General features: G+C 35.5%; 1 protein-coding gene across 1 annotated transcript in view; it reads left to right on the forward strand.

Annotated features, from left to right (window-relative positions):
* LOC128998377 (ionotropic receptor 25a-like) overlaps positions 1 to 22290 on the forward strand; it is a 117932-nt gene extending 95642 nt beyond the window's left edge. Inside the window, exons 10-11 of the mRNA XM_054424492.1 lie at positions 21203 to 21402; positions 22193 to 22290. Coding sequence (XP_054280467.1) covers positions 21203 to 21402; positions 22193 to 22290 — 298 coding nt within the window. The remainder of the gene's footprint in view (positions 1 to 21202; positions 21403 to 22192) is intronic.
* Positions 22291 to 23505: the final 1215 nt, after the last annotated feature.

A 23505-nucleotide genomic window follows, 5' to 3' on the forward strand; every position in this document is an offset into this window, starting at 1 on the left:
GAGGATTTTATTTCTCGGGCACAGCGAGTACAGCCACCAACTCAGACAAGGTCGGATACACCCAAACACCGCTCGACAGCGAAATGTAGTAGACTTGGTTACTAGGCGGAGGATTTTATTCATCGGGCACGGCGAGTATAGCCACCAACTCAGACAAGGTCGGCAACGCCCCGCTCGACACAAAAGTATGGAAGTCGTGGTTACTAGGTGGAGGATTTTATTTCTCGGACACAGCGAGCACAACCACGCAGCGACCCATACAAGGTCGGCAGCGCACAGCAATATGTACAAGTATCCAAATATAACATTAGCTAAGGAAACCCCTAGGCATGGCGAGTACAGGAACCAACTCAGACACACCCAAACACCGCTCGACATCGAAATGTAGTACTGTAGTAGCTACTAGGTTCAGTATATCTTGAGCACAGCGAGTACAGCCACCAACTAACACATGGTTGACAACGCCCAAACACCGCTCAACAACAAACTGTAGTAGTAGTAGTAGTTAAGGTGGAGGATTATATATCTACTGATATGTGTATGCAAGGTTTGCACCAGAACTCGGCCACGGGCATGGGCATGCTCCCAACCCATGGTTGGGCTCCTGCTTCTCGTCTCTAGTGGTGGGATGGTGAAATGCCGCTCCCATGGGTCTTGCTTCTTGTCCCAGTGGTAGCTCTTGATCGAGTGCTGTGTGGGCAACCTCCCGTTGAAGTAATTCTTGATTTATAATTTAAAATTTAGAAAATTTCGAAAATTTTGAAAATTTCAAAAAGTCTGTAGCAGGTAACATCAGCTGTGTGTAGTAGGTGACATCAGCCCGAGACCTCATTCCTAAACATGAAGCCGTCATGTCAACACTGCTCCGTGTCGCTCTCCAACAAAAGCAACCTGATTCGCCACTATAAGGTAATGCATCAAATAAAGGTGAAACTGTGCAAGGTTTGTGATTTAACCTGTGATAATAACGTGGCTCTAAAGTCACATATATTACAAAGTCACAAGAGTTTTAATTTTTGTAAGAAAAACATTGTTGGTCATTTTTAGAAGACATATCAATTCTTGCAACAATTATTGTCCTTATACAATGATAAAATATGTTGGTGAATCAATTAGAGCTGACCTTGAAAATACTCTTAAGTCTTGTCCTCTAGCAATAAAATGGACTTAAGTTAGGAGAATAAAATTTATAAAATATTCAATGGATCAAAATGGAAAATTAGTTAATGAAAAAGAATTAATAGCGGATTTTAGAAGCCTTAGTACCTTAACTATTGAGAAAAGAGATTTAAAGCCCCAATTTGAATAATGCACTTTTAAATGTTGACACTTCGATTCACAAATATCAAGCCCAAGGCAGTGGATGGATTTATGACCATACTAAATATTGGCAGTTGCATGTTTACAAGTATAAGCCCCTAACTCCAAAGTCATACATCCCACACCAGAAAGTATTAAATTGACAAAAGCAGTTCTAAATATAAAAAATTCAGGCAATAAATGCTTCCTTTGGTTAATATTAGCAGAATTACATCCAATGAATAATACACATCAAAATGTTTAAGTAAAGAGCTGCCCACAATTATTGTAATTTAAACTATAAAGTAACAAAGAAAATACCAGTATTCTTCCATAACTTGAAAAACTACGATGGACATTTAATAATGCAACACTTAGGAAAGTTTAAACGTAAATTAAATTGCATAGCCAAAGATATGGAAAAGTACATTTCATTCTCTATCGATGATTTAGTATTTTTAGATCCCTATAACTTTCTTTCTCTTCCATTATACAAATTAGCTTCTAATTTAAATACATTTAGATTTATAGACAATCCACAACTACAACGCAAAGGTGTATATCCCTATGAATATATGACGGGACTTGTTAAGTTTTCAGAGTCTCTCCCTCCAATAGAAGCATTTTACAGCAATCTAACTAAAGAACATATCTCTCCCAACGAATATGAACATGCTAAACATGTCTGGACACATTTTAATTTAAAGAATTTAAAAGAATATCATGATTTATATCTTAAAACAGATGTATTTCTACTGGTTGATGTGTTTGAAACATTTAGAGACCTGTGTTTAAAGGATTATAAACTTGACCCTGTACACATGTATTCACTTCCTGGGTTAGCATGGGAGGCTTGTCTTAGAATGACCGGTATAAAATTGCAGTTATTTCAAGATATTGACATGCATATGTTCATAGAAAGTGCAATCAGAGGAGGAGTCAGTATGATTTCTACATGCTATGCAAAAGCCAATAATAGATATATGGGTGAACACTATGACCCCAATCAAGAGAGTGTGTATTTAATATATTTAGATTGTAACTCACTATACTCCACAGCAATGTTTTAGCCACTCCCTGTGGTTGGATTTTGTTGGGCTAATAAGATCGACTACAAATATAATCAAAATTAAGAGTTTGGATACATTTTAGAAGTTGATTTAAAATACGATCAAAGCTTACATGATTTACATAATGACTATCCATTAGCACCAGAGAAAATGAATGGCAAATTAATACCTAATTTAAATGACAAAATTCAACACATTTTACATTATAATGCATTAAAAAATATGAAGAATTGGGTTTGGTTGTTACAAAATACCATAGGGTTTTAAAATTTAGACAGTCTAAATGGCTTGCACCCTACATTAATTTTAATATTGAAAAACGAAAATGTGCTAAGAATGATTTTGAAAAAGACTAACAAATTGTTAAATAAGTTTAAGTAGTCTCTTTGGTCGAACAATTATGAATCAACGCAAGTTTCGTGATATATATCTGAAGGATGAGTCACTATTAACAAAATATGTTACTAATCCAAGGTTTGATTGTAGCAAAAAGTTTGATAACAATTTACATGCTATACATTCAAATAAATTAGTTGTACAGTTTAATAAACCTATATATTTAGGAATGACAATTTTGGATATTAGTAAGGTAATAATGTATGATTTCCACTATAACTATATGTCAAAATTTAAGAACAAAAGATTTATAATGACAGATACAGATTATTTAATGTATTCTATAGTTACAGAGGAATTTTACAAGGAAATAGAATGTGACTTGGGTTCGCCGGAATTTTATCCCCCCGGAATTTTACCCCCTGGCCAGATATATAAATTAGTGGGAATGATTAATTATCTTCACTCTGTTTTAATTTAATAGTAAACATTTTATTATTAAGTAGCCTATCTTAATTTATTTGTAACATCAACCAATCAAACAGATTTTTGATTTTAATTTTAAGATTCGAGTATCAGGATTCGATCTTTGAAGTTAACTGTTGATTAATATGACGTATAAACAAACATCAGAATGGTAATTGATTATAAGATTTCTTTAACGATTTATTATACATCCATGGTAAAACAATGTTTTTCGTTTGTATTCTTACAATAACAAAATATGCCTTTGTTTCATCACAAAAAAATGTTCACCTAATTATCATTTAAATGAGCTGTTCAGTTTATTTTACAGTTTATTTTTCCGGGGGTAAAATTCTGGGGGTAAAAATCAGGGGGTAAAAATCCGGGGTAAAAAATCGGGGGTAAAATTCCGGGGGTAAAAATCTGGGCCGTACACTCTAGGTTTTTATAATTTGATGTGTTCTGATAAAATTCACAACCGTGAAAATATATGTTTGATTCCGCGTTTAATCCATCGAGCTGATGTCGCGAAACTCAAAAGTTCGCGGACGGAATTTTACCCCCTGGTTTGTGACGTCACGTTTGCCCATGGGGTAAAATTCAGGGGGATAAAAATCCGCTACCCCGTAACTTGAAATATTTTGATACCTCTTGTAAAGACCATTTTTTATACTCTGATAAAAATAAAAAGTTACTGGCAAGTTTAAAGACGAATTAGATTGTCATATTATGTATGAATATTGTGGTTTAAGACCAAAGTTATATTCTTACATTCCTCTAAAATGGTTATATGAAGAAGACAAACAAGCTTTAGAGGTGAAGAAAGCTAAAGGAGCTGATGGTGCCACAGTTAAACATCTCCTTAGACATCAACATTATTTGAGCTGTCTTGCAACTGGGCAATATTACTACGAGAATGTGACAAGAATTGAATCTACAAACCATCATCTTCAAACCTTGACCAGGAACAAGAAAGTACTATCCTTTGACGATGACAAGAGGTTTATTCTAGGAGTTGACATTAACACTCTTGCTCTTGGTCATTATAAAATTGATCAATTATAGCTAGGACTGCTCCAACCTCTGCTATACCCGGAGACATGGACTACAGACCCAGATCAATTGTATGTGTAGATAGTATATAAATGCTGCTAAATAAATGCAAATGTTAAACAACTTCAATCTTTCACTTATTTACCCTGATAAAATTTATCAAACATAAATCTATATTTGCCATTATTCTTTGACCTTTCTTTGTCTATTACGAAAAATCCATATTTAGTTTTATCCCAACATTGGTGACAGAGATTTTTAAATGGGTCAAATGAAAAGTCAGTACCAACATGATTGTGATATACATGTTTTAAATTTAAATCGTCTGGTTTGAATAATATTGGGAAACATCACGAATTATCATCATGAATTATCACGTAAATGTTTGTGTACTTTGCTGTAAGATTGACACAAGTAAAAACAGTTAATATTTTTATGTCGACCCATTGAGAAAAATTTTGTAATATTTGAACTATTTATGTCTTAAAATACAACAACTGACTGTGATTCGACATCATTTGGTGTGATTTCACAGTCCGTAAACGTGTGTAATTTCACTTCATCACACAAACTAAATATTTTAATTATTTTTTTTTATTTTTCTTGTTCATAAGAGACACCATAGCTTGTTGCACTCGCACTTTCAACAACCCTCAGCCGACGTCAAACCTCATAAGGTACCTAAAGACAATCTCTCTCCCGCTAAAGTAGCTACAGCCATGACTTCTCAATCTCAGTACAGTTGCGAATCCACTGTGCTCCTAGGTACTTTGTTAGTACAATTTGATCTCTTCTCAAGGTACTACTCACGTCTTCCGGGCTCTCTTAGACTCGGGAAGTATGTGTAATTTTATTTCTGAGCGTGCTGCTCAATTGCTGGGTGTCAAGCGCACACATTCCTCTGTTCAAATAACAGGTATTGCTCAGACGGCTACTTCTACCCGAGGACTGACACACTTGACTCTAACCACTCTCTCAGGCCTCACCATGGTAACTCAGCACCCCTTCCTCATTTTAGATAGGATTTCTATGGATTTACCCAGAGCAAAACTGACCCCGGAAGTGTTCCACAAAGCCAAAGCCTACACACTAGCTGACCCTACGTTCCACTTACCTAGTAGTGTAGATGTCTTGTTAGGTGGAAGTTTATTCCCAATGTTACTCACTAACGAAAGTCACTCGCTTGGTCCCAACCTCCCCCATGCTGTAGGCAGCCATTTTGGATTCATCATAATGGGACAAGCACCATGTACATCAATCACTCCTCTTTCAACACATTATTCTGTATCCATGCTCTCTGTCAATGACACAGAGTTACATAACTCGTTGCAAAAGTTCTGGTTGCAGGAAGAACTACCTCCATGCAATAAGCGGACAGCGGAAGAAGAACTTTGCGACAAACATTTTGACGCAGATTCAGACGGACGTTACATTGTCAGTCTTCCATTCAAACAGGCTCACTCCCCTCTTGGAGCTTCCAAGCTCGCTGCGGAGCGTAGATTTTGCGCATTGGAACACAAATTCCGATCTCAGCATAATTTTTCGGAACTTTACCATGAGTTTATGAGTGATTACCTCTTAGCAGGTCACATGGAAAACGTTTCTACCATTGACTTATCTCAACCGCATTATTTCCTGCCTCACCATGGGGTACTAAAGGAAACTAGCAGTACCACAAAGCTACGCACAGTTTTTGATGCTAGTGCGCAGACTAGCACAGGTACCTCTCTAAATGACGTACTTCTCACTGGACGAAAACTCCAAACAGACATTTGTGACATTTTACTTAACTTTAGAGTCCATAATGTTGTTTTTACCTGTGAAATACTGCAAATGTACCGACAAATTCAAGTCCGCCCAGAAGACCAGACTTTTCAGCTGATCCTATGGCGTGAAGACCCCTCTCACGAGCTTGACATCTACAAGTTGACAACAGTGACCTACGGCTTAAATAGTTCCCCCTATCTTGCCATAAAGACCTTGGGACAACTGGTGAAGGATGAAGGTGAAGCTTTCCCTGACGCAGCCAGAATCATCATCTCTCATTCCTATGTTGATGACATCATCACAGGCTCTGTTGACGAAGAATCAGCCCTCCAACTCCAGGGTCAACTCATCACCCTCCTGAAGAATGGTGGATTTGATTTCCGGAAGTGGTCGTCAAATTCCCCTCGCCTACTGGAAGCAGTTCCAGAAGATCATCGTGAGACACCTGCCTTTCTGCAAGATCCAGATCAACCTCATTACTCCATATTAGGACTACACTGGTCACCTACTACTGATTCCTTCTCCTATCACTTGGACCTACCCTCCGGCGCTTGTACTAAGCGTCAGCTACTCAGCAACATCACAAGGATTAAGACCCTGGTGGTTTTTAGCACCCATAACAACGTGGTTCAAATGTTTAATGCAACTCCTGAGGTTCCACAGACTAAGTGTCTTAGACAAGCCGGCTTGTAGACAATCATTTGTTGAAGCCTATAATGCTTCAAGGCGGCCGGTATGTTCAGTACGGTTCTGTAAATAGGGTAATTAGTAGTCTCATAACTAATCATTAATTTTATTAACATGTAATTAACTGTGTGCATAGGTTTTTAACATTCATTTGTATATTAGTTACTTATTTTAAGTCTGTAAAATGTATTCCACTCTACTCACACACACACCCCACGGCAATTCCCCTCCCCCATATTCTCCTTAAAATCATACGATGCCTACGTCATATGGCGTGATCTATCTCTGTCTCTTTCCCTCTCATGGAAAACTAAAATTTCCCCACCATGATTTTATTCAGTTAGCGTCTAAAACCTTCCTCGATCGGACGTATGGGCCGCGCCGCGCCGTTTTTATGGCAATCTCGGTCTTTTGACCACCTCGTGGTGGAAGTGTCCCCACATTAAAATCTCTATCTCTTAATCAGTGAATAATAATACTAAATTTTAGCTTTCAAGTGTGTGCAGTGCATCTGAACTTCCAGATCTTCTTGTGTGTCCCTCAACGTGATGAGCTCACCCAATCCCCATTCCCCCTGCTACTTTCCAGTGTTGGGTTTTCTAATTAAAGGTATGTGACACTGTTTTTCTAATTTTCTATTAACTCTCATATCGAACACCACTAGTCCGACGCTCTCCGACACGACACCTTCCGTCAAGTCTCCGACGCCTTCCGCAATTTTAAGGCATTAACCCATTGGTCCGACGGGCTCCGACAGTAGGCCTCCGACGAGAAATACACCACCACTCAAACAGTGCCAGTTGTGATGGAACATGTGATCACATACTGTTCACAAGCAGTAGTTGGGGAGCAAATAATGAAAAAAGTCCACAACATTTATGACGATCTCTGTTAGTATGAGAGATTACAATGGTCAAGGGCCTTCCTAGACCCACCTTGATAATTCCGGTAACATTTACCTTACTACAGGGAAATTAGCAAAAAGTACAGTACAAAACGTAAACAATGATACCCCCGTCGCATTTAACCTGCCAACTAAGAAAATTTTTATTTACCTGAATTGATTTTCAATTAAGTGCATTTAATTAACATTAGGTTTTATGAGTACCTAGGATTGCTGCTACAGGGAGGGTAAAAAGTTTGGTTTTTTAGTAAAGTATTAATAACTTGGTATAAAATAAAGAAATTTACCAAGTGTGGTCAAAATATATCCACCAGAAAGCAAACTTACAATATTTTATTGGACGAAACGAAGTGAAGTCCTCACTGTCAGCCTATAAAAATTCCTTGCTAAAACTTTGTTAATAAAAGGCTTTTTTATTACATCATTAAAAAATCTGATTCTTGTACCACGGATTTGTTTTTTGTGTAGTTCTTAATAAACTATATTCCAATAAATTTCGTGAATGCTTTCGAATTAACTTAACTCAATAAAGTTAGTTATTTGATACGTTTTTTTTACTCGGTTAGTTGTTCATTTTTGGGGAATTTCACTATTTTTCCCGCCGTCACGGGGTCGAGACCTTTAATTTGAGCCCTCTCCCGTCCTTCTACGACCTCCCAGTCGCCCACAATTTTGACGCAAAGAATCGGCTTACGTAATTAATATATACATAGATATCTACATCAAAGGCTATGAGTACACAGATTTTCAGAGATACAACTAACACAAATCTGTGGCACAGCTGTTTTAATTTCAAAAGATGTAATCAAATTAAACCCCATGTTTTTTTAATGGGAAAAGTTTTATTCTGTTGCGAATTTATGGTAAAAAAATAAGAAAAATGAATAGTTTTCCCTCAAAATTCACGTCAAGACCTTTAAAATAAGACCCCTCCCATCCTTCTACGGCCATCCAGTCACTCACAATTTCTTTACAAAAATTTTACTTACGGAATTATATATATATATAGATAGATTTTGATCAAACTTGGCAAATTTATTTATTTTGTACTAAGCTATCAATATTTTACTCAAAAACACACTTAATGTCCCCAAAACATCACTCTCAAGTTGACAAATGAGTAAACCGTAGCTTAAGTTAAGTTAAATTGTTTTAATGTTTTTGTCGAACGCTTGACAAAACTAACTTAAGCTAGGCCTACTTGAGTTGTTCTGTAAAAGTTGTGTTAGTTACTTTATTTAAATATATTTGTAGCCTAGCCTATTTGAAATTAAGAATTTAACTTACTTCAGTCAGGTTTTAGTCGAACGCTTGAAAACTAGCCTAACTTAGGTAACTAAGCCACTAAAACATTTAAGGCTACATGTTCAATAAACTTACATTAAGCTTGAACTTTTTGTAGCAGGCCTAACTTACAGTAGCCTAGAAACTTGTTTAACTTAGGTAAGTTTGACCTGTTAAGTTATACGCCTAGGCTGGGCTATTTTCTGGGGGTATAATTAACTAAGAGTTTGCGAGTTTTTTTTTTCATTTGAGTCCAGCCGCCGATATTTGGTTTCCTGTAGTTATGCCTGGAATGCAGTATGTCAATTCCATTAGTCCGCGTTGAGACACGACTTTTGATGCGACCATTTCTTATGATCACAGTGGCTTTACAAAAAATTAGGATCAGTTTTCACACCTACTACGCGACATGCTCTTTCCAAAGATACGTGAACCAATGTTCAAAATTGTATATAATATGGCAGTAGAGTTCTGTCGACAAATTTTGTGTAGGCGTATTATAGGCTATATAGATGTACATTTGGCTTTGCAAGTATCCGGTAGGCTATAAACAATAGCCTAACCTTTTATCATAGAAACAAACTATTAGGGCCTACTTGAATTATTATTTAGAAAAACCACTAACAAAACTCTAATTTGTGTTTAAAGTTTTCAAAGATGGCCAAAAGTTTAAACTTAAAGCACATATTAGGCAAGAACCAATAATTTTGAAGTTACCTAAAGGGGTTTTTTAGTAATGCCTCTTTTTGCGTTTAAATCAAACCAAAATTCATAGTTCCTTTGCACGCCACACAAGGCTCCTGACCATATATTAACCTCCTTTGTAAACAAAATGACATACAACTTCTGAACTTCCAGCACTGTAACTGACATGTAGGCGTACGCTTCGCATTGTGTTTTTAAGAATTGGAATCCATTAAATCTCCCGTTGGGTACGAGGTAAGGTCAGTCATATGTTTTTCACCAAAAAAGCTAATATTCATTGCCAAATGGACTGAGGTTTATTGAGGTTTATTTGGTTTTTTTGTTGAGTACTCAAACTACTCACCAAAGACCACTAAAGAAAGAGGGGGCTTTTCCAACTCCGCGCGGTGGTCAGAAATATGTCAAAACCGACTGTCCAACTCCGCACGGTGGTCAATTTTGGCCGTCAGGCTTGTATTTGAAATTTGAAATTGTTACAAGTGTACACAACTTAAAACTGTACGAAACCACAGTAAATAATGGAATAAGGTTAATTAATACAAAATAGAATACTTATGTTTCATTTGAATTTACCTATCATGAACCTAACCTAACCTAACCTGTCACATGAATACAGTCACTATGGACAAATAAAAGTGTAACATTACTTTGGGGACACACGGTATGTATATAGAATACCTTATATTAAACACGTAATATCTCATCAGAAAGCACAATGTAGCATAGAGATTAGATGTGGCCACCGTGCGGAGTTATACTATACACTAAAAGTGACCACCGCGGGGAGTTGGACTGGATCCTTCGGGGCCATGAAACTTTTTCTGGCATAAATTTGACCACCGCGCAGAGTTGGGCTATCCCCATAAAAGGATTTCATGGTCATGTTCACTCCATTACCCATTCCCGCAATTTTATCTCACTGATTGTGTTAGGGCCATAGCCTTAAGTCATCTGGTGATGGATGTCGGCATCAAATATGTATCTCGTAATCATGAACCTTACTGACATTATCCCGCACATGGGGGGAGATGCGATGGTTTAAACATATTTTAAAACACAACCAAGCAAATATGGTAGCTCCTAAACCAGTACACTATAATAGAGCGGTTATGATAAGACACTATGTAGAGCGGACATGTAATGCTTTGTAGGAGAGTTTTCATCTCAAGTCCAGACTTAGACATCAGGTTTCCTGTGGACGTGCCCAAAATGCAGTAGGGCCTACGTCAATTCCATTAGTCTGCACTGAGACACCTGAATCCATCAAAATACAATGGATCAAAATACATTAAATACACCTTCAGCTTTAGTACTATGAAATGTGGGAATCCTATATAGGAATTATGTTGAGGAGCGAGCTGGTGTAGTGGTTAGAGCGCGGGACTTCAGTCGCTGAGGTCCCGGGTTCGATCCCCAAGTCACCAATGGATTTTATCTAAGTGATAATGCCGCAACCCCTAGGTCTAGCCTGAAGTAATGTGAAAAACAATCCCAGGCTTGTGCCTAGCGTCCTAGGAAAAAAAAATATATATATAAATATAGGAATTATGTTAATAAGGGGCAGTTGTAATACCGTCACATAGTTAAGGCCACTCGAGTTGGCAGCGTTAGTGCTGTAGCTAACATATCCGCTATATAACGTGTATTCTCAATAGTTTTACAGTCTTCATGTTAACCTGCCACCATGTTCACATGACCTTGTAATGTGTGTTTCTGGTCATGTTTAAAGAGGTATGGGGTGAATATGGGATTCGTCACTTGACTGTAAAATCATCAAAATTTCATGGGGTTTTATGGATGATATTCAAACAAATTAGTATTTCATGTCTATTGTTTAATGAAGGGTTGTAGATAAAATTGTGAAATACCCTCGCCACAGCAAACCTGCATACTGTACGTACTAAGCGAATTTCCATTTGCCTGAATTTATTTTAAATGAAATCTATCTTTAAATAACATTAGCCTATTCTATAAATGTTTAAAGTTAATAAGTTAACAAAGATATATGAATTACAAAAGGTGTTTTATTTAAACAAATGAACAAACATGCAATGAGATTTAAAAGGCGTAACGTTACAATGAAAGGACTGACAATGGTGTCTGGGGTTGAAATTTAAATGAAATAAAAGATAAGTTTGAATAATAAAGGTTCAAATAATTTAGATGTGATATATCTCAGGGTAGGGTGTCGTGCTGGCTTGAGTTCTACGAATTAATAAATTTAATAGTGTCCAAATAGGCCTAATTAAGGTGTTCAACTTACAAAATCCCAACAATGAAAAATCGAATTTTGATGTTGTCCAAAAGGTAAGTCCAATTAGCAATGAATTTAAAAGAGTTTAAAAGAAAAGTTTATACTTAATTTTGAAAATAATGATGGAGTTGAGTCCTCTTGAGGTTTACTGTGAGATAACTTGATATAAACTAGTTTTCTTGATGATATAATTGATTTAATTTAGATAAAATAGGGAATCCTTCTTTTAACTAACAGTTTCAACTTCATTCTGGCTTCCTTCTTCTTCCAATCTCAATGTTCACATCATTCATTGTTGAACACATGAATCACTTTCACTGCTTCTTAAATTTTGATTCCTTAAGGACTAATTTTGAAATGATATTATACAAAATTTTGATGTATTGCAATTCTCTTACATATTTAATAAATAATTAAGTTGTGGGCTTTGTAAAAAAATATATATATAGGCTATGTAATGAATATTATTAATGATTAATTAAACAGATTAATGAAATTATATAAATTAGGAAAATGAATATTAGGCCAGTCTTTCTGAGGAGTGATTGATAACAAAGGTGTATGAACAGAAGTTAACATTTTAAGAAACTTAATACTAAATAATGAATTAAATGAAATGAAATATTACATTGTGTTACTTTAAAATTAGTTTTAATATTACAACTATTTTGAGGAAATCACTTATTTGATAGGCAAGTTTTTACATTTGGCGACCCTGAACCAGGAATATATGATATTTAAACGTAATATTGTACATTTTAAATTAATATGAGTTGAGTGAAACTGGGAGAAAAGGACTTTCGGTAAGTTTTTACCAAAAAGGCCAAGGCGATTGAAGAGCTTGTAGACAACAATGCTGATTTGAAGATTATTTTACCAAAATATAATTCATTCAAGGAGTTTCATAAAAAATTACAGAAAGTAAATGAAAAAGTTTTAAGCAAGTTAATATAAAATGAGAATGCTAATGAAGAGGACATTAAAAGGATATGACAACAGCTTCTGAATGCAATGAGAAGTATCATGAGGTAACCTCAAAAAAACCCAGCTAGCTGTTGCAGTTGATTCATATTCAAATATTAGTATACCGTACCGATCCCTTCAAATTGTACTAAAGTAAGGCTCCCAAAAACTGAGCTTAAAAATTTTGATAGAGGAATAAAAAATTGGATTGAGTTTTGGTCTCAATTTGCTAAAATACATTATGACAATAATTTGAAAGATGAAAACAAATTTGAGTATCTTTACCAATCAATGAAACCTGACTCTCCTTCTCAAAAACTCATTGAAGGTTTTTAAGCATCTTAAGAAAATTATGCAAAAGCTATAGAAGTTTTGAAGTCCCGATATGGGAAAGACGAGTTCCTCATTGGTTATTATGTAAGGGAATTGTTAACCCTAGTTCTTAAAAGAGAGGAAAATCTATCTGTGACATATCTATTTATGATAAAATGGGGGTACACCTTAGATCTTTAGATTCGTTGGGTGTAACCAAAGACAAATTTGCAGCAATACTTTTCTCTTTAGTAGAATCAGCTATCCCAGAACCTGTGTTTGAAGTCTGGGAAAGGCGCCGTGTTCTACACAATGCATCAACTAAAGAACCAGAAAATTGGTTCGTTTAGCTTTTGAATTTCTTAAAAGTTGAAGTTGATGCAGAGGAAAGATTAAAGCTGCGGGTTAATAAGTTTGATCAAGATATTGTTAGTAAACAAGAATATAAAACTACTAAATCTGTTAAGCCAAAGACAACCTTACCTTCTGCTGCTGTTCTTGTGTCATCTTCCAAGCCGGAGTCAGTTGTTAATTTAAAATGTATATTTTGTTCAAAAGGATCTCATTTGTCACATGAATGCTTTTTATTGATCGACTTGAACATAGATGAACGGGTTGGTATGGTAAATAAAAAAGGAGCATGTCTAAGATGTTTAAGAAAAGGTCATTTAGCAAGTAAATGTAAGCTACAAGTTAAGTGTATTTTCTGCAAAGGTAACCACTTAACTGTCCTATGCAATAAAGTGCAGACTAATGATGAAAGGTCAGAAGTATTCAACAAAAAGGAGCCCAAACAGAATAGCACTAATTCTGTAACAACAACAGAAAATAAAGTTAGTTACTTATTTACAGACCATTTCAGCTCACATTTTAGGTCCGAATAACACAAAGAAAAGGGTAAGAACTCTGTGTGATTTAGGACCTCAGAAGGGTTTTGTAACTGAAGAATGTGCAAGACAACTAGGTCTCAAGCCTAAAGGAAGTGTTTTGGTCCAACAAGAAGTTCTTGGAGGAAGAAAAACGAAACAAAGACAACATGCATATTATACTCTTGCTCTAGAATCGTTGAATTCAGACTACAAAATTAGTTTAAATGTATTGGAGCAGCCTATGATTTGTAGTCAAGTTCCTCAACTCACGGACTAAAATCTTATTGTTGCACCGAAGAAGCAAAACATTATTTCAACTGATATTCCAACATCAACAAATTCAGATTATAATAACATCGATGTGTTGATTGGAGCTGATACCTGGTCTACTATCATCACGAACGAGTTCTTGAAAGTAGGCGATCAGTTGGTAGTGATAAGGTGTCAAAAGTACCAATAATAGTGATTTTTTTTATTCTTGTAATGGCTCTATTAAAGTTTGGAATGTTTGGAACCTCTCTTCAGCCTCTAGAAACTTGCCATGTTTTAAAGCTCTATATTTTTCTCGAATTTGATTGCAGAGTCAACCAATTCTTGTTTAAAGTTTGTCATCTTTTATTTACATTTTATTTATCTCATTTGTCAAATGATTGTACTCAAACACTTTATCGTGTATTATTAAACAATATGCAGATGTATTTGCTGGTACATTTTTTGCAGTTTCAATCTCTAATTTAATATCAACAATTCCTTCCTTTACTGTTTCGTTCTGTCTAGAACAATCTATTACAATTAGTGGATATTACTTCATAAACTCAGCCCTACTAATCATAGGATCTGGGATAGTATTGTAGTAAGTCTCTCTAAACCTCATAAACATCTCATAAGCTTTAAAGACATCTCCATTTTCAAAGTCGAGATTTAAATATAAAGATAATATTCAGAGTTTAGAAACACTTTGAGATGTTTTAATTTGCAATGATCAAATTCAACAGTTCTTTTTCGTGCACTATTGTCCCCAGCTGTTTGGAAACCAAATATAATATACCTAGGCTTCTCCAAACATGAAAACGTCTTTACTGACCATGTATGTCTTGTTGTATTGGGATATGATGGAAGTTCGTCCAGCTCTAAACTGCTAAATGCAATTAGCAAATTTTTATTTTGTAATAACATCTTTTGTAATTGTAACTTTTCCCTATCTGATGGTATAACATGTGGCATCACCCACTGGATTGAATTAAGTTTAATTTTGGGAATCGAATCAGCAGTGCCACTGGTTGGAGCACCAGTGATTGTGAAAAAGGTAACATCAAAATCAACAAAGCAACCTATATTTAGTATGGATGGGTTTTTACTTGTTTGTTAATGTACAATTCAAATAATTTTTGGATCTTTTCAATATCAATTCTTGTTTGACATTTACTAAAACCTTATTAAAATCTTCAAACACACCCATTAACAGCTAATGGCAAACACGTAATAAACTTGCCACCTTTATGGAACTCTTTCAAATTCGTGTCAGAATCAAATGCCACATTTGACAATTTAGTAGTTTTATTATAAGAGCTCAATATTTTCATTAGACTATAAATTCCTGGTTTCTTACAATGTCTATTTCCTTACCTGCGACTTCGTATCTAATTTCGTCAAATAAGAATGCAAATGCATTATTTATAAAATGACCTTTATCATGGTTATCAATTTCTCCCTTAATATACAGATAACTTCTTCATGGGAGAGTTAGCAAATCTTGAGTATAAATACATATTCGAATTTCATCAGAATTATTTATTGCCAAAGTGTTGTGTGGAACTTCAATAATTTTGTAGCCAGGACAAGAATTCTGGATAAATGCTGTGTGATTTGTTGCCATTTAAATATGACCCATTAGCAATATTACATTTTACTCTAATCAAATTTACATTGTTAATGTTTTTTTATTTGTAGATACAAATGGGACACCAGGAGTAGAAACTCCTTCAAATCCAAATAAAACAGACCATAAACAAGGTTTTGTAAAATCAACTAAATGGCTAGAATGTAATGTCGCTTTCATAATTTTATTATTAGCTGTAAGTTAAAAGTGTGGGATTTGCTTTTGAATTTCATTAGCAAATTCAACGACCTCATATGTACGTTCAGAAATTTCTATTGTAATTGGAGCTTTGTGGTCATAATAGAAATCATCCTCACCAGTAGTGATTAAAATGCAGTAGTACACATGCCTCCGCACCCCACACTCCGCGTAATGAGTAATTACAATTTTTGTTTGGGTAAATTGCAATTAGCTTTTTTTCATGAGTACTGTATTTACAATTAGGTTTGATGTGTAATTACAATATTTTTTTTGTGATGAGTAATTACAATTATTATTTTTTATCAATAATTACAATTAGTTTCTTTTAGGTTATGAGTAATTGCAGTTTTTCTAGGTAATGAGTAATATCTATTCTGCCTCACACATGCCTCCGCCTCCGCCTCCGAGGTGGTAATGAGTAATTACAATTAGATTTTTTAGTAAACATGGTGTAGGTGGTGGAAGGTACTCCTACCCTACAGTGTTGAGAAAATAGCTTGTCACAAGGAGAAAAGGGGTGCTTCCATCGTCCCCCCCTCACCACCTGTGTCAACATAATTTATGCCTTCTAGACACGTGGATTAGTGCGTGGGAATCAACAGAAGAGAGGGTTCATCGCTGACACTATTACATCACTGTCTTAGCTAAGCTGAGACATTATGGAATAGTTCTAATTATTAGTTAAATTGTTTTTTTTCATTATTTATTTACAAAATCTAAGCTTATATATTATACAAATAATCTTAAAACTAAGGAATTAGGTTTCATTTAATACAGTTTCCGCTTCAACCCCCTTTCCCCATTACATTCTAGCCATGTGTTTGATTTGACAAAACCTTGTTTAGGGTTAGTTTTATTGGGATTTAAAGGAGTTTCTACTCCTGGTGTCCCATTTGTATCTACAAATTTAATAAACATTAATAATGTAAATGTGATTAGAGTAAAATGTAATATTGCAAATGAGTCATATTTAAATAATAACAAATCACACACCATACACAACTTTTATCCAGAAGCTCCTCCTGGCTACACAATTATTGAAGTTCCAAGAAATATTATATATTTTCCTGTAAATAAGAGAAGTTTAGATGTTGTCAATATTACATTTGCCGATTAGCACGACAAGGCAATTGACTTTAATGGAGAAGAAACTACAATTACTTGTCATATAAAAAAGATATGAGAATTTAAAAGAATGGGCTGCTACTTATAAGTGTGCAAAATGCTAGGTTCCTAGAATACTTTTTGGTGTGGGGATATATATGACTTTAAAGTTAGAGGCTTATACTTGTAAACATGCAGCTGCCAATATTTAGTATGGTCATATATCCATCCACTATCTTGGGCTTGATATTTGTGCATGGATGCGTCAGTCTTTAAAAGAGCATTTTCAATTTGAGGTATTAAATCTCTTTTCTCAATAGTTAAGGTGATAAGGCTTCTAAAATCCGCAATACATTCTTTTCCATTAACTAATTTTTCATTTTGATCTATTGTATATTTTATAAATTTGATTTTCCTTACTTAAGTCCATTTTATCGGCAGAGGATAAGACTGGAGAGTATTTTTAAGTTCAGTTCTAATCGATTCACCAACAAATTTAATCATTGTATATGGACAGTTGTTGCAAGAATTGACATGTCTTCTAAATGTCCAACAAAATTTTTTTTACAAGTATTGTGACTGTAATATATGTGATTTTAGGGCCATGTTACTATCACAGATTAAATCACAAACTTTGCACAGTTTCGTCTTAATTTGATGTATTAACTTGTAGTGGAGAATCAGGTTTCTTTTGTTGGAGAGCGACACGAAGCAGTATTGACATGATGGCTTCATGTTTAGGAATGAGGTCTCGGACTAATGTCACCTCTATATATAGACTTTTGGAAAATTTCAAAATGTTTAACTAGAAATTAAGAAACTAACATAAATTTCAAAATTGTGAACTAGAAATTAAGAAATTGTAACATAAATAAAAAATGAAATATATATTGTTTTAACAAGAGATTAGGTTTGGAAGGTTTCCCACCCAGGACTCAATCATGAGCTGCCACTAGAGACGAGAAGCAAGAAGCGAGAGCTTGCTCGTGACCGCGGCAGTGCCGATAGGCCGGGAGCGCGCCCGAGTTCGGGTGCAATCCTCACACTGTCAAGTCGATGATTTTGAAAATATACATGTGAATGGATATGGATTTGAACTGTTAATGGAGTTGTACAATAGTATAGAACATTTGTATAGAAGTGTATAGGCCGTGGGCAGGATTTTTTATAAGTGGCTAAAAAATGTCCACCATGTTATTCTTATGGGAAAAAGTGCCTTAAGTGTGATGTTCTGGTATTGCCCCTACTTTACATTTACACTTGTAAAGGTCAATAAATGAAAGAATTTGCTTTTTTTAGCTTGATAACGAATATATATATATATATATATAAGTAAAATAATAGACACCAGATTACCATGAAATTCATTTTTATTATTTTACATATTCATTGAAAAGTAGCTCTAAAAAGTTAACAAAACTATAAAAATATATATATATATATATTGAATAAGTGAAAACCAGTAATATTTATAAGGTTTGACAATTATATAGGGATATGTAGACAAAAATCTGGATTTTTGGAATTAGTGGCTAAAAAATGATTCCCATGTAATTCTTATGGGAAAAGCACTTAAAGTGTCGTCTCTTTCTGATATTGCCCCCTCCTGTTCGGGTTGCCGGAATTCCTTGTAAATAATATGGAAGGTTCACTTGCACTACAGGCTCCTATGTTGTACGAGTCTATCGAAAAAAATAAAATAAATTAAGAGGGTTCACTTACTCTACAGATCATAGTGACAATGAGCCTTGTGTCTTATATTTCAGAGAACAGTAGTCGTTTAGTATACGAGCCAAAATCCTGAATTAATATAAATTATAGGAATGGGCTTGTAAGGGTCGCAGTATAATTGTACTGGCGTCTACATGTACCTGCTGCATTTTGGCGACAGGTGTCTACCTCGTCCAATATCTGTAGATATAACTTGACAGTGGCGCACGCGTCTTGTTGTCCCTGCGTCTATTTGTTTCTACGACTAGTTGTACCTCTTAAAAATTTGCAGGTACAGCTTGTCGGGTATGCCACCGTCTAGTTGTACCTCTACTTTTGTGTCTAGTTGTACCTACGACAAGTAGTACCTGGTGTGGATGAACGTTCACACTAGTGAGTACTACGACTATCCGCAGTACTATCCTGATAATAGACCAATTCGTTAATTACAAGGAAAAATGTGGTTTGGACTCCACTATAATCTGTAGGTCCCTTAGTTGCCATTAGCTGTATGGGCTATTAATTAACAGCTGTGTCTAAGGAATATGTCGACCTTCCCACATAAGTCATATGCCGGCCCCATCAAGTACACTAATAAAACTGCTTAAAACAATAGATTAACATCAGCTAATTGCACTCTTTCTCGCGGCACGTCTAGTACAACGCCTTCAACGATGCGCTGCAAACTGCGCGACGAGTAGCTAAATGAGCCGTAGTGTAAGTGAGCCGTCTACTATTTTTGTGAAATTTATCATGATATAGGCTCGTATCAAATACGAGCCTTTTCATATAATTGATATAAATTCAGTATTTTGGCTTGTATACTATACAAGCTTATTCGTGAATTAAAAATTAGTCCAATCGCTTAACACTAATGACTAACGCTAATGCACTATGATCTGTAGAGTAGGTAAGCTATGTATTTAAAAAATGCATATTTAGAGGCTCATAGTTTCTATGGTTCGTAGTGTGAACCCTAACCCGCGCCTATAGCAGCGTCAGGGCGAAGTTCCTTACTTTCTGGGTAGCCCTCGTATTATTACGTGTTATATTTGACGTAAGTTTGTAGTTTCAAGTAATTTAATAACACGTACGATGCTGATCATAAAATCATTTATTCAGTTATGTGCTACCTCTTCATGGGGATGGTCTGCTAGGAGTCAGAAGAAAATCTTAGATGTAAGCATAGGTTGATATGCAGTTAAATTGAAGGTATTTGTTAGTAAAATACAATGCCGTAAACTCAAACTCAAAAGGACAACCAAGTAAAAAATTACACCTATTCAAAGATTCAGTTGCTATCAAGTTGCTATGCTATTGCTATTATACGCCAAGGAAAAAGAGGTTGCCTCAGTCACGCATATGACGTCACCCGCCAACCCGGACGGTGATGCTTTTAATTCACTCAACTGCGACCTGTCAAATTCTTTGTTATTGTTGTTTGTTTTTCATTTATTTATTTTCACAGAACTTACACAAAAACAAACAACAATAACACAGAATTGGACAGGTGGTAGCTGTGTGCATTAAAAGCAGCACAGTCCGGGTTGGTGGGTTACGCCATACGCGCGACTGAGGCAACCTCTTTTTCAGTAGCCTTGATTTTACGCTACCTCCTACCTCCTCAGGGCCCCGATAGAAGTTGGAAGAGAATATTACACGCATGCATAGGTCAATATGCACATATAATTAAAGGTCTTTATATTCAAAAATCTTTGAATGGCTGCCGTTTTTGACTCGGTTGTTCGTTTGAGTTAGTAATAATGTGTTAATAATTATTTATAATATGCTTACATTTAAGATTTTATTCTGACTCCTAGCAAACTGTCTCACTAAATAATGTGTTAAAATAATTTTAATGCCCATTAACTGTGTACCAAGTTTTGAAGCTCTATCTTTATTACTTTTTTAAATGTTAAACCGTCCCGGGACTTATATATATGTGTGTGTGGGTGTGTGTGTGTGTGTGTGTGTGTGTGTTTGTGTTGGAACAAATAGTGATTTTGGCGTCTAGAGGCATCAAAATGAAAAAGCAAAGAGGTCCTGGGCATAGGTCTTTCCGTGCACTCTAGGGTAATAGCTTCTTCCCCACAGTGAAATCCCTAAAGTTTTAACAAACAAGAGTTTTAACCTCTGGGGAGATAAACACGATTAAAAGTTAATTGGTCTTGGTTCATTTCTTTGGTGCATAGAAAAATTCGCTAAAATGTAATTAATATGTTTACCTACCAAATTTTCCACACTATTAATTTAAGTCAACCAACTCAAATTATTTGAAAACAAAATAGTTGAACCCCTAAATTATCAACTACCTATAATCTTAAGATTTTACTATTTTAGAGAATGGATGCATTTGGTTACCAAGGAGAACATGAGTGGCCAAGAGAGGTCAGAGTTGGCGTTGTGGCGCTACCCTGTGGGAGATAAGTTCACCAAAATGTGGAAGGCGATGCAAACAGCTGGTTTACCCAAGAGTCTGGAGGACGCTGTTGACAGAGTACTTGCCTCCAAATCATCAACTGAAGGATTTGCTTTGATAGGTGAGGGAATAGAGCAGTGAGTAGATGAAAGTTGTAATAATAAAAATAAAATTATTTTGTTACCTTACAATAGCCTTGTTTGATGTTAGTAAACAAACTACATGTTTTGTGGCGACTGCGACATCATCAGGTTTATCCTCTTCTCAGGTTCGTCATAATATTAAAATAGAAAACACAGAACACACGTAATAAGACATAGCATTTAATTGATCAACCGTCGTGGTGTGTGCATGCATTTGGTCGGGCCGGCGGCGACTGGCATTGCAGTGTCCATTACAAGGTCACGTGACGTGTCGGTCAGCTGATTCCTGGTTTACTCTAATAATTATTGTATCAAACAACGCGTTTTCCTGGCTATTTAGTTTGCCATTTAAAAGGTTGTTGCCGACGGATTTTGCTGCTTTATAAATTTAGAAATTTTCTAATGCTGCTATTTTGCTTCTGTCGTTGCATCTATGGAGAATTTGTTGGTTCTCGTCTATCGTAGAATAATTATGATTGGTGTTAATTAAATTATCTGCATAATTTTAAGTTTTGATTACTTTGTTTTTTGGCAGGTGTTCATTGAACCGTATTTTTGAAAGACCTCCTAGTTTGTCCAATGTAAAATTTTGGGCAGTTGTTGATGGCTAATTTATATACCCCGCATGTTTCATATTTCTTTTTTTTATTTGTAGCCTTTTGTTCAAAATGCTTTCCAGTTTGTTTGAGGTCTTTGTTAAATGTTGTGAGTAATTCTAAGCAACCGAAGGACCATTTAAAAGTACCTGTACAACTAAATCGTGAGTAGAGAGTTCCAAGCTGAGACGTCGCTGTGAAGTGAGGGCCCTCAATCAGTCTGGTAGTCTTCATGGCGTGGTGGACGAGGTGTTGAGACGATCACAATAATTCCACTGAATTTAGAGGCATAAAGTATACAAGAGTAAAAGAGTACAAAAAGAGAACATTATTCCGACAAGAGCGGTGGGAGAGACGTGGTCGAGTGAAAATTTTGAAACGTACGTTTTAATGTCCCTGGCCTTTTACTTCGTAGATACTGTATTTGTAGTATATCATTATAAGTTTCAATATTTTTTGAGACGGGGGCAACATGTTAAAAACATTTACTTCGTTTTAAGTAGGTTCTAGGAAAATTTTTCGTATTAAAAAAAAGTCTCGAAATTCACGTCTATCACGTGTCCCTAGGGTGGAACATTCCATTGCTGCCTAGAATGGAAAAAGTTACTGTTTCTGTTTGCTTGGATCTTGTTAGTGTTTATTATCGTATTGTAAATTAATTTATTGAAATTTGTTGCTCTGTTTCTGTTCTCTTATCAATTTTTTGCATTGTTATTGTATGTATTGATATTTCTCGTTGACTGATCTGTTATTGTTTCTTTTGTTGTATTGTTAAACATATTGTTCTTTGCCTTTGCTAGTGAAATTTGTTGCACAGTTATAATGTCTATTTTGAAATGACCATGTATAAAACTGGCAATTTTGCTGATGAAATAAATGAAATGATATGAAATGAACATTCCCGCTATTTTTGACTAATAATAGATTAGTCTAAGATAGATTAGATTAGAGTAGTGATAGATTAGATTTGGGGGGTTCTGTATAATTCATGCCGAAATATATAAAGCATCCGAGTAGAGTTTATTCTGGTCCAGATGTTCGACCAGTTGATCATACCTGACCCTTTCAAAAACCTAAGATATCACAGGAAGAATAGCAATTGGACGATAGCTGGCGATAGAGGCATGTTACCTTTCTTATAGACTGGCACAACTCTTGCGGTCTTTAATTCTTCAGGGAATATCCCATGAGCCAAACAGGTGTTAATAACTAGGGATAAGGGGTCAACAATATCATTAATCACACCCTTCAAGATCTGGGAGCTCATTCCATAGATGTCCACACTGGTGGAAAAATATATAAATATATAATATATTTTTATCTCATCAAAAGTTATTAAACTTACAAAAAGGAGCATATAATAATTTTTTTGCAAACTGACTACCATGACAAAATAGGTCTGTCCCTCTATTTGACGTCCCGACCATAATGGCAAAATTTGTAACTTTGGAACACGACAGTGGCAATCCTGGCAGCGATAACGTC

This window comes from Macrosteles quadrilineatus, unplaced genomic scaffold, assembly GCF_028750875.1.
Source record: "Macrosteles quadrilineatus isolate MER2022 unplaced genomic scaffold, UCM_ALF_1.0 Scaffold_1__1_contigs__length_201487025, whole genome shotgun sequence".
NCBI classification, from domain to species: Eukaryota; Metazoa; Arthropoda; class Insecta; order Hemiptera; family Cicadellidae; genus Macrosteles; species Macrosteles quadrilineatus.